Raw genomic sequence first — 14690 nt, forward strand, 5'->3', positions numbered from 1 at the left:
TATACATATATATATTAGGGACATATAATGCTATCGATCAATTACACGTTTTTTATAAAATTTTCAAGCTTGTTTTGTAAATTATCGCATATTTAACTCTTTAATGTGGCTTGGATAGCCAATTGATTACTAGTGTTTTCTGTTATGTAATGTAATTTCTTCCATATGTCAAAGTATATTAAATAGACGTGACAAATGAGGTTTTAATTCTTGCGTCAAATAATTGATTTCATTAACAACTCATAAAAGGTAAAAATTTGTCTCTTATTAAGCAACGTGACGATACACACGTTGTCTCAACATTGCAACGCACTTGTGCCGCCAACGACTGCGGCGGCGTTGAATAATAGGTTCGGGACACAGATTGATTCGAGTTGCGTGCAGCGAGCAGCATGATTCGTTCGGCGGGGAGAAAAAAATGGTCGATACTAATTTTCATAAATCAAATCGGCCTACGAATGAAATTCGAATGTGCGCGGCACGTGTTTCACTTTTTGACCGATTTATCTCCCCGGTCGCGGGCGCGGGCGCGAGCGCGAGGAAATACACCGAGAAAAGCGTGACTGCAACTCTGCGCGATCGCGAGACACCGTGTAGGAAATCTCTAGCGTGCATGAAAATCATCCGGCTACGCGTATGTTACACTTTCTCCAATGACAGCCATAGATTCCACACGCCCACGCAACTGCGTCATTATTTCTCCAATTACAACTTTCGTTGCGTCGCGCAGTTTATGATAACCCGATTCCGCGATGTCGCATAAATTCTCGATCGATTAGCCCGTAACGCGTACAAGATTATTGTTCGTCACTCGTGGGCGAATTATTTCCATACACAGGAAGTACAATATAATATAATCAACGAGAGATATATAACGCGAAGAAAATATTTGCGTTACATATATATATATATATATATATATATATATATATATATGTATCTTGCGTATGCCTTTCTACCAAACATTGTTGTCAAAGTAGCAATGCATATATCTGTCTTCTGACAGGACAGAGCCGGGTATTAATGGAAAATCCGACTGGCCGTCGATAAACTGATTTTCGCACGATAAGGCGTAATCACATGTATATGTATATATAGCGCGAATAATTTCGCTCGCACGCGTGCTGCAATACGTTGCTCTCGCGTCATTACGCGGCGTCGTTCGCGCATGTACGCGAGATAAATCCGAGATACTCAATCTCCTTGACAATCAATCAGAACGGGAACTACTGCTACGCTTTCACTGTACGCGAGCGCCGCTCGGTTCCTCTCTTCATCGGCGTTCATATCACGTATATTTCTCGCAGGCGCTTCCCCCATCGATCGTGGCCGATACGAAAAATCGGCAGATCCATTACCGCCGCTATTTGATTTTCCCACAATTTTTCCACCTACATCCCGACAGGGATGCTGACCGCTTTTTTGTAACCGACCATCACATTAAACGGTGAGATATAATCGACGATAAATTAGTCTGATGCTCTGAGAAATATTAGAAGGAAGAATTTATTGCCCTCTAGTAAAAAGATACCGAGCAATATCGAATTAATTACTTCACTGATGAGCCCAGTTTTATTGCCGCGCTATTTTATCTCGATTTATGACATTCGGGAAAAAGGTATTATATTTGGATTGATGCAGGAAAACGCACAGGGGGGACAGACTTTATATATTGAGGGTCCTAGATTAGTTATGATAAAAAATATAATAGTAGGTTTTTTTACGTGAGCAGATTCTCATTTTTATGTTATAATCGATAATAAATCAATAATATCGTTAAAATCGATATTGAATTTGTTCAAAATTTTTTATATGATATAAAAAGTGAAATTTATCTTACTTCTTATCTAACGATTATTTTTTTATGTCTAAAAACGTAAAAAGATATTTTAATCAAGAGAGACTTTTGTCAGCCGCGAACTACGATTAAAAACAAAAGAAAATTGTGTCTATCAAAGCTCTAAATTTTTACACGATTACAAGATTTTCTTGATTTCTTTCTGCATAATACACAAAATAGAATAAATAATTATATTTTAATATATAAGTATTGCATTTTTCCATGTTCGTGCTACAAAGACAGTTAGGTCATGCGAGGCACAGCCTAGCACAAAGTTGCACCGAGCTTACCTCTGTCTATTCATTTATTCCAGTTGCATCGTTTCATAAAAAGTTGAGAAGTTTTGGCGTGTCGCCGTACATGTAAAATTAGGAGCTGAAATATACATCTTGAAAACAGAATTATTTATAGCGGCAATAAAATTCTATTCTTAGTCTCTTACTCATTTACGTTAGCTAATCGCTAATTTCGCCCGGCAGTATCTCATGTGTATTCTCGTGAGGACTAGCGACTAAAATGTGTTTCACTGAAAATATTTTGGCTTATTTACAGCATCTAGGGCACATTTATCTTATGACCACTGTTTTATGCAGCATCCTCTACGACAGAGAATATAAGGAATTTTCTTATTCATATTAAATAAATGAATGTTAAATATATGGAAATTGTATATATATTTTATAGAACATTTTTTCCGATGTTTTATTTCGACTGTTTAGAATTGTAGAAACGCATAGAGAATTATTTCACTTTTATTTTTTATTAAAAAATAGATTAAAGATTTATATTTTATTTATTGTCTCGCGAATATCCTAAAGCCTTTCATATTACATGGAGTATTTAAAGCTTGTGTATGATAGGCCGGGATGCGGGTTTCATTGTTCTCTCTTCTCTCTATCAGGAAAAGGGGCGGAGGTAATCTACATTAGACCGGAATAATGGAAAATTGTTCCGGCTACCCGGGCTCCACCGGCTCTCGGGATATTCCTAAAGCCTCCGGCATCCGTTACGTAGCGGAAGAACGAGGTTAGGCTAGGTGATCGTCTGCTGTCCTGGCGACGGGGTGAACGGAGGTTACTACCCTTCCAGACGCGGGCGTACTCCGAGGTCATTTTTCACGGTCGCCTCGCCACTTTCTCCATTACCGATAATGCGGCACCGACCGTCCTTTCTGGTACTTGTCGTTGGAAGTGCATTTCTAAAGATGAATCATGAAAGATGCGCTATTAATCCTCTTATGCCATTAAATGTCCGTCTTTCTTTAAAAGTGCTACAATAAATCTTAGAAATTTTTATGTAGCCTTATATTGTGTAAATGTATTCACTCAGTACTTTGATATTTCTCGGACTTCCAGAAATTGGTGAAAATTATTTGTTTTTTTTATTGTGTAATTAAATTTTCTTCTAGTTTTCTTTACATTAAATTTTATATTATTATATAGTTTAATATTAATCTTTTTTTATTTTTTTAATCACTTTATAAGAAGTAGGTATAATTTAAAGCTCCTCTCTCCTTTCTAGTTTATAGAATAATCTTTAAAGTTATGATAAGAGTTAATGGTATATTCATTTTAGTTTTCTGCATTAGAAAAATAATATAGACAAAAATACATCTAATCTTTTGCATTCGAAAACATGAGTGTTAACATCATACAGAAAAATTCATTCACGAGTTTATGTTTAGATCGATATCAATGCTGATTATTATTCAATAGTTAATACTCGATGCATGTATATGTTATCTTTATTCGAGCAGAAAGTTTCAAGTTTCCTCATATACGGCAGATATCTCTTTGGTTATACGGAAGAGGGTATCAGCAAACACACCAAAGAGAAATACGACATGCTGCCGTTCGATAATTATTCCGGAGTCGAATATCGCGTTCTTATCTACTTCCTCTTTGATATTTCGCCGATTTTCTCACAGAAATCGAAAAGCCATTCCTCTACATTATCTCACAATTGTCAAAGGCAATTTGCGATAATGTATTGAATAAATATTGAATCATGTTTCTTTTGCAATGCTTTTAGACAAAAATTATTTTGTTATATTAATAATAAAACCAATAAGAAATTAATAAAATTATAATTTTGACTAGTTATATGAAATTCATATTAAAAGATTTTTTTATGTTTTGTTCAATATTTATTTTATCAAGTCTTCTTTTTTTCGACGATTCTCCTTCTATTTTTAATATTCTTCTTCTTTTACCTTTTTCATCTATTTCTTTCTTCTCTTAATATTTTCTCTCACATCTTCCAATATTTTCCAATATTTTCTTCTTTTCTTCTTTAATCTATTATCTTTTGCAGACAATAAAGGGTACTATTAAATAATTAATTGTTTTCAGCAACTTTGATTTAACTCTCAAATAAATAGTAACATTTTATTTGATTATCAATTTGTTAATGATTTCTAGTAACTTTTTATTTATCTCGTATATCTTCTTATATTTTGCTCAGTAATCATATTTTTTCAAAACATTGGCGACCATGATACGTTAGCAATCTAATAGCAATATGGATAGTTTTTTTGATAGATCTAAAAATGACTATGCTTTTGTAGAATTTTCTTTTGACCCGTTTGACAATTTTATATTTTTTATCTTATATTTCTTTTAAAGTTACCTTTTTTGATGATAATTTTTGGAATAAGTATTAATTAATTATTTATGTCGATTTTCGGTTTAGCTTTGAAATAATTTAGCTCGATATCTCTTCGTTTTATCAATGTAATCAACATGCAACATTACAATGCAGATTACAAACATAATACGAAGAATTTAAAATTAGAAATAATTTGCATTCTATTTATTCTATTTAAACTGAAATTATAAAAAAATTAGGTATAAAATAATTCTTCCAATATATACACATATATTGGAATACATATATATATATATATATATATATATGTTATTGCATATAAATTTCAGTTTTTTCAAACTTGTGCAATTTATGTAAACTTGTAACACAGAGTTCTATAACTAAAAAAATATATCGTTTCCTAGAAAAGCGATGTTCAATTATTTAATAGAGAATATGTATTTTTTATTTGGATGCATTGATTTATTGAATCCTCAACAACTTCTTATATTTTTTCGCTTACAATTTCATGATAGAAGTTTATATATACATATATCCAATCATGGGATATTTTGCTAAATGATCTAAGTTATACTGCAACCACAATAATTATAGTCCTTTTGGACCAACTATTCATTAGCGTCAGTTTATTTCAAATTGTTTTTAGACTAAGAATTATGATTAATGACTAAGGTAGTCACTTCTACACTTAAACTTGTAATAATTAGTGATGTACAATATAATAAATCAGTATTGATTTTTATCGTGCTTTAAATTTTAAGATACATAGTATAATACTTGTAAATTGCGCAAATTTGATTCTGCTCGAGTTTTAGAATCTTATTAAAAATTGATGAAAAAAAATTTTTTTGCCATTGAATTTGACGGAATTAAGAAACAAAGGAAATGATCTCCAATGTAAAATTTTGATTCTCCAATGCTTTCTCCAATGATCTTACGAGACGAAAAGTCATCGTCGCCACGATTTACCCGAAGCAGGGAAAGCTGTTCGCGCACCCCGGACGCATCGTCGGTTGGGTGCACGTCGACGGTGCCAGGCCGGGGAAACCGGTGTTGTGTGTGTCACCGAATGAGACGGCGGTGGGGAACGGTCGGTTGGTGGGTCCCCGGTGGTGGGGGGGCCGCCGCGGTCGGGGTTCCCGACCGCGTCGGCGGCGCTTAAGCCTCCGACGCGGGGGCATTGCCGTCGTAGCCGCGGTACGATACGATCCGGCTGCTGTACGTCTCGCAGTACGCGCCGTTCTTCGTGTTTGCACGTGTTGTCGGTTGGTCTTTCGGTGCCGAAAAAAACTTTCATCCTGTTTTTTCTCTTTGTTTTGCGATCGCGGAAAATAAATATCCTCGCGCGACGATATCCCGAGCGAACTGATCTTGCCGATTAATTTTCAAGTGTCACTGAATGCGATAACGGACATACATAGGGATAGTGTGCGCGTGTGATTGTCTGGGAAAATACTTCTCTCGTCAATGATGACGCGTTGACGAGCAAGGGAAGGTTCCCGAGAGGGAAAAAAAAAAGGGTACGTCGCGCGATGGTACGCGCTCGTGCGTGAGGGATTAATGTAGTGCACGAGAGGAAGAACTGAACAATTTTTTTTCTTCTCATTCAAGTTTTTTCTCGTTCATACGTCGGACGGAAAATTTTGATTCATCGTATGACACGCGTATCGAGGATACAGAGAGAACGTCGGAATCTTTCGAACACGTTGCCCGATAATTCATTTACAGCGACGGGATAGAATGAATGAAGGGCGATTCGTTTCGTGCGAAAGCGAAACAGCTTTATCGAAGGTCAGTAATCGAGTGTTGTCTCTGGTTGATCGCTCGATTGATCAAGAGGCCTATCTTACGCCAGATATTTAACAGAGTCGAATCGGAACGCGATCGTACGCGATAACGTGGAGACACATTGGGATCCAGTCTTTTTATCGTCTTCATCGAATTTTCTAATCGACTTTATAAATGAACACTGGAATCTCTTTGCAATTTGTTTATAAATCGTCTGATTAGTGAGACCAGATTATTTATACTCGTGATATGTACTGTACGCGACATATATTAGACCTCGTGGGTAGTATTGTGACAAGTGTCAATTGTACATCGTGAATGGAACTCGGTTTGCATTGGAATTTATCTTGAAGCTTATAAGTGCTATAAAAGCAAAATACGAAGCTTGTAAATTTCACAGCTTATAAGTACTACATTGAGTACGTGGAGCTATTACTGGGTTATAAAGTGTTTATCATATTATAGGTAAGTCCTAGAGAATTAATGCGAATGTCTAACATGCATGCAGTAATAATTACATAACAATATTAATTTGTTTTATCTATCTAAATCTATTGTTTTTCTTTTATTAAAATAAAAATATGCTCGAAAAGAATTGCCATGATTTTTTCAGTTCCCCTCGTTGTTGTTTCAAATAAAATATCGTAATTTAAGTAATAATTAACAAAATGTCTACGTTAGGAAAGATAGCTTGGAAATCGAATTATTTGAGATACACCATTTATAAAAAATATTTTTATATATACACACATGGATACACACACACTTTTATATATACACTTTATTTACTTTTAATATATATAATTATTTTTTTTTGTTTACACGTTTTGTTTAATATTGTTCTTATCTAATAATAAAAAGTATCAGATGAGCTATCAGAAAAGAAACACAATATTAATATTGAATATAAATAACAATATTAATACAACAATATATAATATTGAATATTAATAATAATATTAATATTGTGTTAGAACTCTAAGACTTACCAATAGACTGGATTAAATAAATCTGGTCTAACGAGTAGAAATTATGACATCTACAGTTATAAAAAAAAAAAAATAGGCAAAAATTATATTTAAATGGCATTGGAACTTATGTCTGCGTCAATTTGGGAAGGTGTTGTTAAAATTGAATTTTCCACGATATGATTTCGAGATGAACAGTTTAAGGATTATTCGATCAGCGAACATAGATATCTTGCAGCCGTCATCTCCAACGAACATCAGTCGTTTCTGTTGCAGAGCGATTTGGATCCGATGGGTCGCGCGAGAAAGTCGATCGTCGTTGTTGCCGTTTGAATACACGCACGATCCGCGTAGAGTATGTACCTCCCGCGGCATCTCGCTAACCTCTTTCAACACGGTTAAATATTAGCGGGAAACACTAGTGCGGTACCATAAATCCTAGTCACACGACGTGCCAGCGCACACCAGCTCGTAAATCGGTCCCGCGACACGTATGCTCTAAAGTGTCATTAATTAAAAGTCAAGCTCGTTGGTAGCACTCTCCTCTCTCTCCGCTCCCTTCCCCTTCTTGAAAATATATAATTCTCTAGTATCTTTATGAGACACTTTAAACTTGGTTTTATCTAAACACATGAGCAGTAAGTATAAGATGTCACTTTCCGAGATCGAGCGTGTAAAATAGTTTAGAAGAAAAAAGCTGAATAGAAGGTTAGCGAGGATATTTTTTCATGAACATCACGATCACTCACGTACATGTAATTTTTTTACATAAGTGTCGACGTTTGTTTACAAATTTTATACTTATTATTAAAATTTATTTTTAAAATTATTATGTTATGACACTAATTGTTATTATCATTAATATATTAAATAATTAATGTAGCGCGATTATATTTTTAAACTTTATATTTCGTTTATTATATGTATGATATATATATATATATATATATATATCTATATATGTGTGTGTGTGTGTCGAGTTTAAAAATATGATTGCGCTATTAATTTTTGTAATAATAACAATTCATTAATAATAATTTTAAAATAAATTCTATAATATATATATAATTTATTTGGCAATTTATTATCTCTGTTCTATTTATTCTTAGGTAGTCCTTATTCTAGAATAAAATAACTCTCTTCTTTTTGTCAATGTTATGTTCGGTAGACGCAAAAGACAGGATAATTACGCAAGAGTAGGGAGGAAGACTCGTCCCAATCTCACTTCCATTCACGGAGTTAAGCCGTCGTGAGCGCGCGAAAACGAGTTTGGCAGGTCGACCAGTCGAGCCAGCATAATCTTGCTTATCTCGACCTGGCCTGACCGGGTGGGAACGGTCTGAAGCAATGCAAAAAGAAATGCATCGCGCTGTATGAATGGTCGAGTAATTTGGATCATGTCCGAAGCAATTTTCGACAGAGTAAACTAAGTAAAGTTTTAGAGAGAAATATTTCCATTGAAAGACAAAAAACATAATATAGAAAGTTGCTTTTATTTTACACAAGTAAAGTACGTTGAATTATACATGGCCAAAAGAATTGTATCTGCGAGGTGACTATATTTTTTTGAAAATATTACTGATGTATATGATAATAGAGAAATTTACACATTGCATTGTCGTCTAGTTTTTGTGGAAACTGCGATAAAAGGCGGGGCGGGGGCGGTTGGGGATGTCAATACCCCAAAGGAGCTTCAGCAAATCCTTGATGAGCAGAAGATCAATGCCGGCAGCTTCGGCATGTTTCAAGAGTTTCTGGACTGTAGGGTGAACGTAAACAGTGTTGATGATTTCTTGGAAATTTTCGGACTCCAATTGCTCGACGAACTTCTTGAATTCTGGAGAGGTCTCTAGTTTCTCTTTGTACATGGAGTCAAGCAAGTCCAGAGGCAAGATTGCCAAAATGTCATCAACGTATCCACGAATTCCACCAGTAATCTGTTTACTTATTTGTTTGTTGAGCACGTTGGGCGGAGTTAGATGATCGAGTCCAAGGATGTCGTTTAACATGTTCACACACTTGTAAATGTCAATGCCGGCATTATGGATATAATCCATCAAAACTTTAATCTCAGCCAGAGCTTCGACATCTTTTACCAGCCCTTTGAATTCTTCGGATTGGAAGTATTGGACCATAGCCTGGAACTCAGCATCCTCGGAATAATATTGAAGAGTGATTGCGATTATTTTTTCCTGAGGTAGAACGTCTATGAAGTCTTGGATGTCCCTCCAGAGCTTTCCTCTGCCGAAATTAGGAAGCTCGATATTGGCGGAGGCAATATTGGTGAAGGCCACAAGGGCCAACAATGCCAATGCGAATTTCATCTACAAAAGTAAATTTCGTTAAAACTATAGATGTATTTAAATATATATATGGGGTATATATGTATATTTTAAATTAATAGATTTACTATAAAATAGCAAAAATATAATTTATTTTATTAATTAGACTTACGCACATTAATATTAAAATGAAAACAAATTTTTAATATTTTTGCTATGCGCATCAACAAATATTAGCTAAATAATTAATAAAAATTGGAAATGGAAATTTTGTGAATATTACTCATAATTTCTACTTTTATTATATATACTGCTAATCAAAATATGCCACATATTGATCTGAATTTGAAGTACAAATAAGTTAGTTTAATCAATCGTGGAATTGATAAAAGTGGAAATTTATATTTGTTTAATGATATTGTTATGAATAAATCTACTCATTTAAAAATATGTTCTCTGTTATATAGAATACTAATTTAATTCGAAATATTTGACAAATGATGATAATTAATAAGGTAAAATTATCAAATAATGAATATTAATAAAATAATTAATTTCAAGAGTCATTTTTAATAGATTATAACATTTTTGTAATTTTTTTCTTTGAAATGGAAAATACAATATTTCCAAAATTAATAATATGTACATACTTAAAACACGTTTGCTATTTAATTATATTATTTAATTTGTAATTTTATTTTAAAAGAAATATAGTTAAAATAGAAACATAGTGAAAATATATATTATTTATAATATTATTCATTATCCATTATATAGTCTATAATTAAAGTCTCTAACTCGGATAACCTGTCGAAACTCACCTTCGGAATATTGTTGTGTGGTACTACTTGCGTTCCGAAAACTGATGCTCTGCACTTTTTCTCGTTGACTTTATATACAAAATTAGATCTTGTTTATTCAATCTACGATGATAAGATTATGTATTATCTGCCAATACCTGATTTTAGTCAAAACACTTTTAAAGCATAGAATTTGTAATGATTTTAGATACAGATTATTTTTTTTTGATGAAACATCAGATATTTGATGATTACTGATATTTTTTAAAAATACAGATGTGGACTTTATATTTAAATTAACTTGAAGTAATTATTATCAGTTCAGAGATAAAGAAACATTCCTTATATCTTAATACATATTTTTTAATATTAAATGTTTTCAAAGTTTTAAAAATTGAATCTATTGAAATATATATTTGAGTATGTGTATATTTTTTTGTGATATGGAATTGTTATTGAATAATTTTATTATTTTATAAAAATTATTAAAAATATTAACTAAATCAGTGTACACTTATCTATTCTAAAATCGATTGATAAAATGCACGTGCGTTTTCAAGTGTGGAATTTATTTTGCTCTATATCATAAATACTCGATAAAAATTTCCAATGAGTCAGATTGTCGCTAAAATAGAAGATTTTCCATGTAAGATAAAATAATTATCTTAACAATGGAAATTTGTACATGCGATATAAAGTACATCTTAAAACTTTCTTTTAATTGCAATTTTTTTTTATTTTTTATTTTATAAATTTATTTTAATTTTATTGTATATGTAAAGTCATGGACCATCAAAATCAAAAGACTCTTCCTATAAGATATTTATATTTAAGAATTTTTTTATTATATTCTCTTAAAATGGTCGAGAAAAAACAAGTAGAAAAGAAGGGAAAAAGAAATTTTTGTAAAAGAAATGTGACGCATATAATTGCATTCAAAGATTTGCATCTACGACTAATAAAACATCTTTATAGTACATCGCTTGTTGATAAAGTTAATTACATTTTTAGAGTTTTTTCAAGTATAATAACATTTGCGGCAACTTTAGATTCCACATGGAGGTGATTTAAATAGCACATGATATGCCGAACCATATTGGCGAACTTTAATTAAAGTAGTACCTTATCGGCTTCAAAATCTCACAGCTGCATTTTCTCGACTAATTGTAAGAAATAATATAAACGCGACTCTACTTGATTTGTACAAACTAGATTTTAATTTCAATTTGCTATAAATTCGAAAAACGCACTGTAAATCTGGTTCATGTTTTTTAAAAAAATAAGATAATTTTATCAATGATATCGTTTCATTTTTCCTATTTCTCTTTTATTTTTACTGTATCCAAAATCTTTTAAAGAAAGTCCGTAAATAAAATATATCTCTTTTTTTCGCATTATGTCGTATCCCATTTTTTCTGCCATGTTCTTCTCACAGTTTATCTGATTATATTAATTAATTACATCGATTAAATTTAATGAAATTTATGTTTTGCTTGATAGAATGTTGCTATACGTGAAAAATATTCTTATCATTCATCTATTTAATATAATTTATATTTCTTAATTATCTATTTTTTAATTGTCATTGATTGCCATTTTTTGACAAGTGCTGTAAGCAGCGCATTTTTTCGACATCATTTTTATATATAATATGCTTTACGCTCATTTGTTCGTATATCATTAATCTGCTGCAAATTATTGTTATTCTTTTTCTGTTCTGTGATATTTGCGATTTGTTCGCTGTGAAAATATAAAAATCGAATGAAGATTTGTCTCTGAACATATTGAAATCGTTTTTCTCTCGATCATTAATTCGTCAAAAAAGAAAAGGCTTGTTTAGAATCGAATCGTTTCTGTATTGATCGCAAGAGAGTGATCAATATTCTTATGAAAGGGAATTCATAGAACATATGCAAGCGAGCAATAATTCACAATCGTGAGAAAACGCCCCTTTGCACTGTTGTGACGAGGAAAATACAATCTTGACTGATTCCTTAATCGCTTTTCGATTATAGACACGATGTTCGATCTCACGCCTCACCGATCGTTGATTTTAAATGCTTTAGTTACGCTTTCGTTATCGCTGTCGAACATGTTTCGCCAAATGGAATAACGTTGTTTCTGTCGTAAAAGCATTTTTTTTGCAGTTAAGTCAGATTTGACAAATAAATTTTTCAAGGAAACAACTGCGTATATAATAAATTATCAATTTTTTGTATGTAGGATCTGTTAACGCTTACAATATAGATATCACGCGTATTTTTAAGGTTTTATTATTAAGGTTTAATTTAAACATTTTTTATGCTTTCTTATTTCTCTTAAATTCTTTCTTGCCATATGAATAATCAATCTAATAATTATTCATCAATTAACTGGCAGATGCTTTGTTTAAAATACAGATTCGTCCAGCTTTCACATCTAAGCTTTCAATTTTATCGATAGATTGAAACTGACGCTTAACTTTCTAGTTGGAATATTTTCTCATTCCATTGCTTTATACGTTGAATGATAAGTCGACCACAGTACTTTTAATTCTATCCCTATTCGAGCATTTCGTGTGGTTAAGGTATTTCAGTACACGTTTGTTATGCTAATCTAGGGTAGCATGCTCTTTACTTTATCCGACACAGCGGGACGAGCACGTCTTTCAAAAGAAATGACGTAATGGCACCAAAATCGTTTTTTTCCGCCTGCCTCTCGCTTCTCGCTTCGGTTCGTTGCTTAAGATGCACGCGTCGGTTCAACGCATGAAATGTCCACTAAAAGTCAATCTCTTCGTCGTTCTTTCTTTTTCATTTCGAAGTATCTGCTCGCAAAGCGCGTTTTGGCTATGTATTACGAGTCGTAAAATCGAGCACATTATCGACGAAAAAATGAGACCCCCGGGAACCATCTCCGGTAAAAGAATATTTTCGTGCTCGCGGGTTCCGAAATATAGCAAAATTGCACCGACCAATGACTGCAATTACCGACGAAGTTAAACTCATTCCGAGAGCAAACGATCTTTCCGGCTATAAAAAAGTGATTTAAACGGCGAGGCGAAGAGATTAAACAATTTCTTTTTCGAAAAGGCGTAGTAAAATGTGCATTTTATTCGTGCAACGACAGTGAATAATGGGAGCTTCGCGAACTTTATCTTCTTTCTTACGGGACCATTTCGGAACATGCTGTGCAGTTTCATCGACCGGAAGGTCGGAAAATATGAGTTGTTGTCGTGAAACAAAGCCGTAAAATCGTGGGCGGGTCGACAACCGATGTAACGTCGCTCTTACCGACAAAAATGAAAAATATTTTGGGAGTCGTGCGACGAAAATTTAATCAACAGAAAGCTTTCTGGATTGCAGTTGGGAAGCGGAAAGTGCTCCCGGGAGATCGAAACTGGTGACCATTTGATATTCCAGCAAGAAATTGCTTTTGAAAGTAGTAACCCTCATGTCAGATGCGGATGGGATATTAGAACTGCGGGTGATCGTAGAAAACTGATTAAAGTTTGATTGACTTATCCTTTTGGAGGAATAAAATCAATTCAAGATGGAAACACGTACGATCTAAAGAAATTTAGAAAATCGATCGAACATTTGCAAAAAAATTTATTATTATATATTATTTTTATTATTTGCAAATGTCGTAAAATTGAACATTTTAGTTATCAACATTTTAGATTATATTAATATTTTAATTATCTAACATTTTGGGATAAAAATCTTGGATTATTTAAGAGTTACAAAGTACAGTACGTGTGACTCACCGAAGCGTAACAAACATGTTGGAAAATTGCCTTCGAAAACATTTGTTGTCTTTATCGATCTATTAGTCTGATTATATTCGCACATTTGCGCATTTCTCACGTATTAGCTTGTTCCATTTACATATATATATCTCGCGCAATATCTCAAACGATTGTATTACTAATTCAGTAAAAACTAGACTAAAAAGAAATTCTTTTTCCTCGTCTGTATTATTTTCGTATATGTGATATTATTATAAATAGTATTATCATACGGGCAAAATTGTCTGCAAATAAAAATATATGTAGTTTAAATCGGAAAATTTATCAAATAAAAAGATTTTGATCTCATTTTTCTATACATCAATATAAATAAAATTTTGTTTTTATATTATTTTTCATATGATATTGTTCGTTTTTTTATATATAATTTTATATAAATATTGTATATATTTTTTATATATATAATTATTGCATATTATTTTTATATTAATAAATTATTGTAATTTATATACTATATTATTTAATATATTTACTAATATATTTTATTGTATTTTTTATCGTATAATTCTTATAAAAATTTGTGTACACATGAGAGATAAAGATGATTTGTCGAAAATCTCAAGTTAAAATGTAAAATTATTAATACATATATTAATGAGAATAATTCATGAAAAC

The 14690-nt window shown here is 32.5% G+C and overlaps 2 protein-coding genes across 5 annotated transcripts in view; one reads left to right on the forward strand and one right to left on the reverse strand.

Moving 5' to 3' along the window:
• The window catches only part of LOC140662972 (puratrophin-1), a 300935-nt gene that overhangs the window by 71282 nt on the left and 214963 nt on the right, over nucleotides 1-14690 (forward strand). The window contains exon 1 of one of the 4 annotated variants that reach the window (XM_072886772.1): nucleotides 5615-6700. The exons of the other annotated variants lie outside the window; for them this stretch is intronic. The gene's annotated coding sequence lies outside the window, so the exon portion shown is untranslated. Of the gene's footprint in view, nucleotides 1-5614; nucleotides 6701-14690 lie in introns of those variants that run through there. 4 annotated transcript variants of the gene reach the window in all.
• Nucleotides 8395-10369, reverse strand: LOC140662975 (protein G12-like). The gene is made up of 2 exons (XM_072886775.1): nucleotides 10307-10369; nucleotides 8395-9527 (listed from the first exon to the last, which is right to left on the reverse strand). The coding sequence occupies exon 2, from the start codon at nucleotides 9525-9527 to the stop codon at nucleotides 8826-8828; it is 702 nt and encodes a 233-aa protein (XP_072742876.1). The 5' UTR covers nucleotides 10307-10369; the 3' UTR covers nucleotides 8395-8825.

This window comes from Anoplolepis gracilipes, chromosome 2, assembly GCF_047496725.1.
Source record: "Anoplolepis gracilipes chromosome 2, ASM4749672v1, whole genome shotgun sequence".
In the NCBI taxonomy this organism is placed as follows: Eukaryota; Metazoa; Arthropoda; class Insecta; order Hymenoptera; family Formicidae; genus Anoplolepis; species Anoplolepis gracilipes.

Excerpts from the sequence above, each read along its gene's own strand:
- LOC140662975 (XM_072886775.1), bottom strand. The coding sequence starts at position 9,527 with ATGAAATTCGCATTGGCATTGTTGGCCCTTGTGGCCTTCACCAATATT.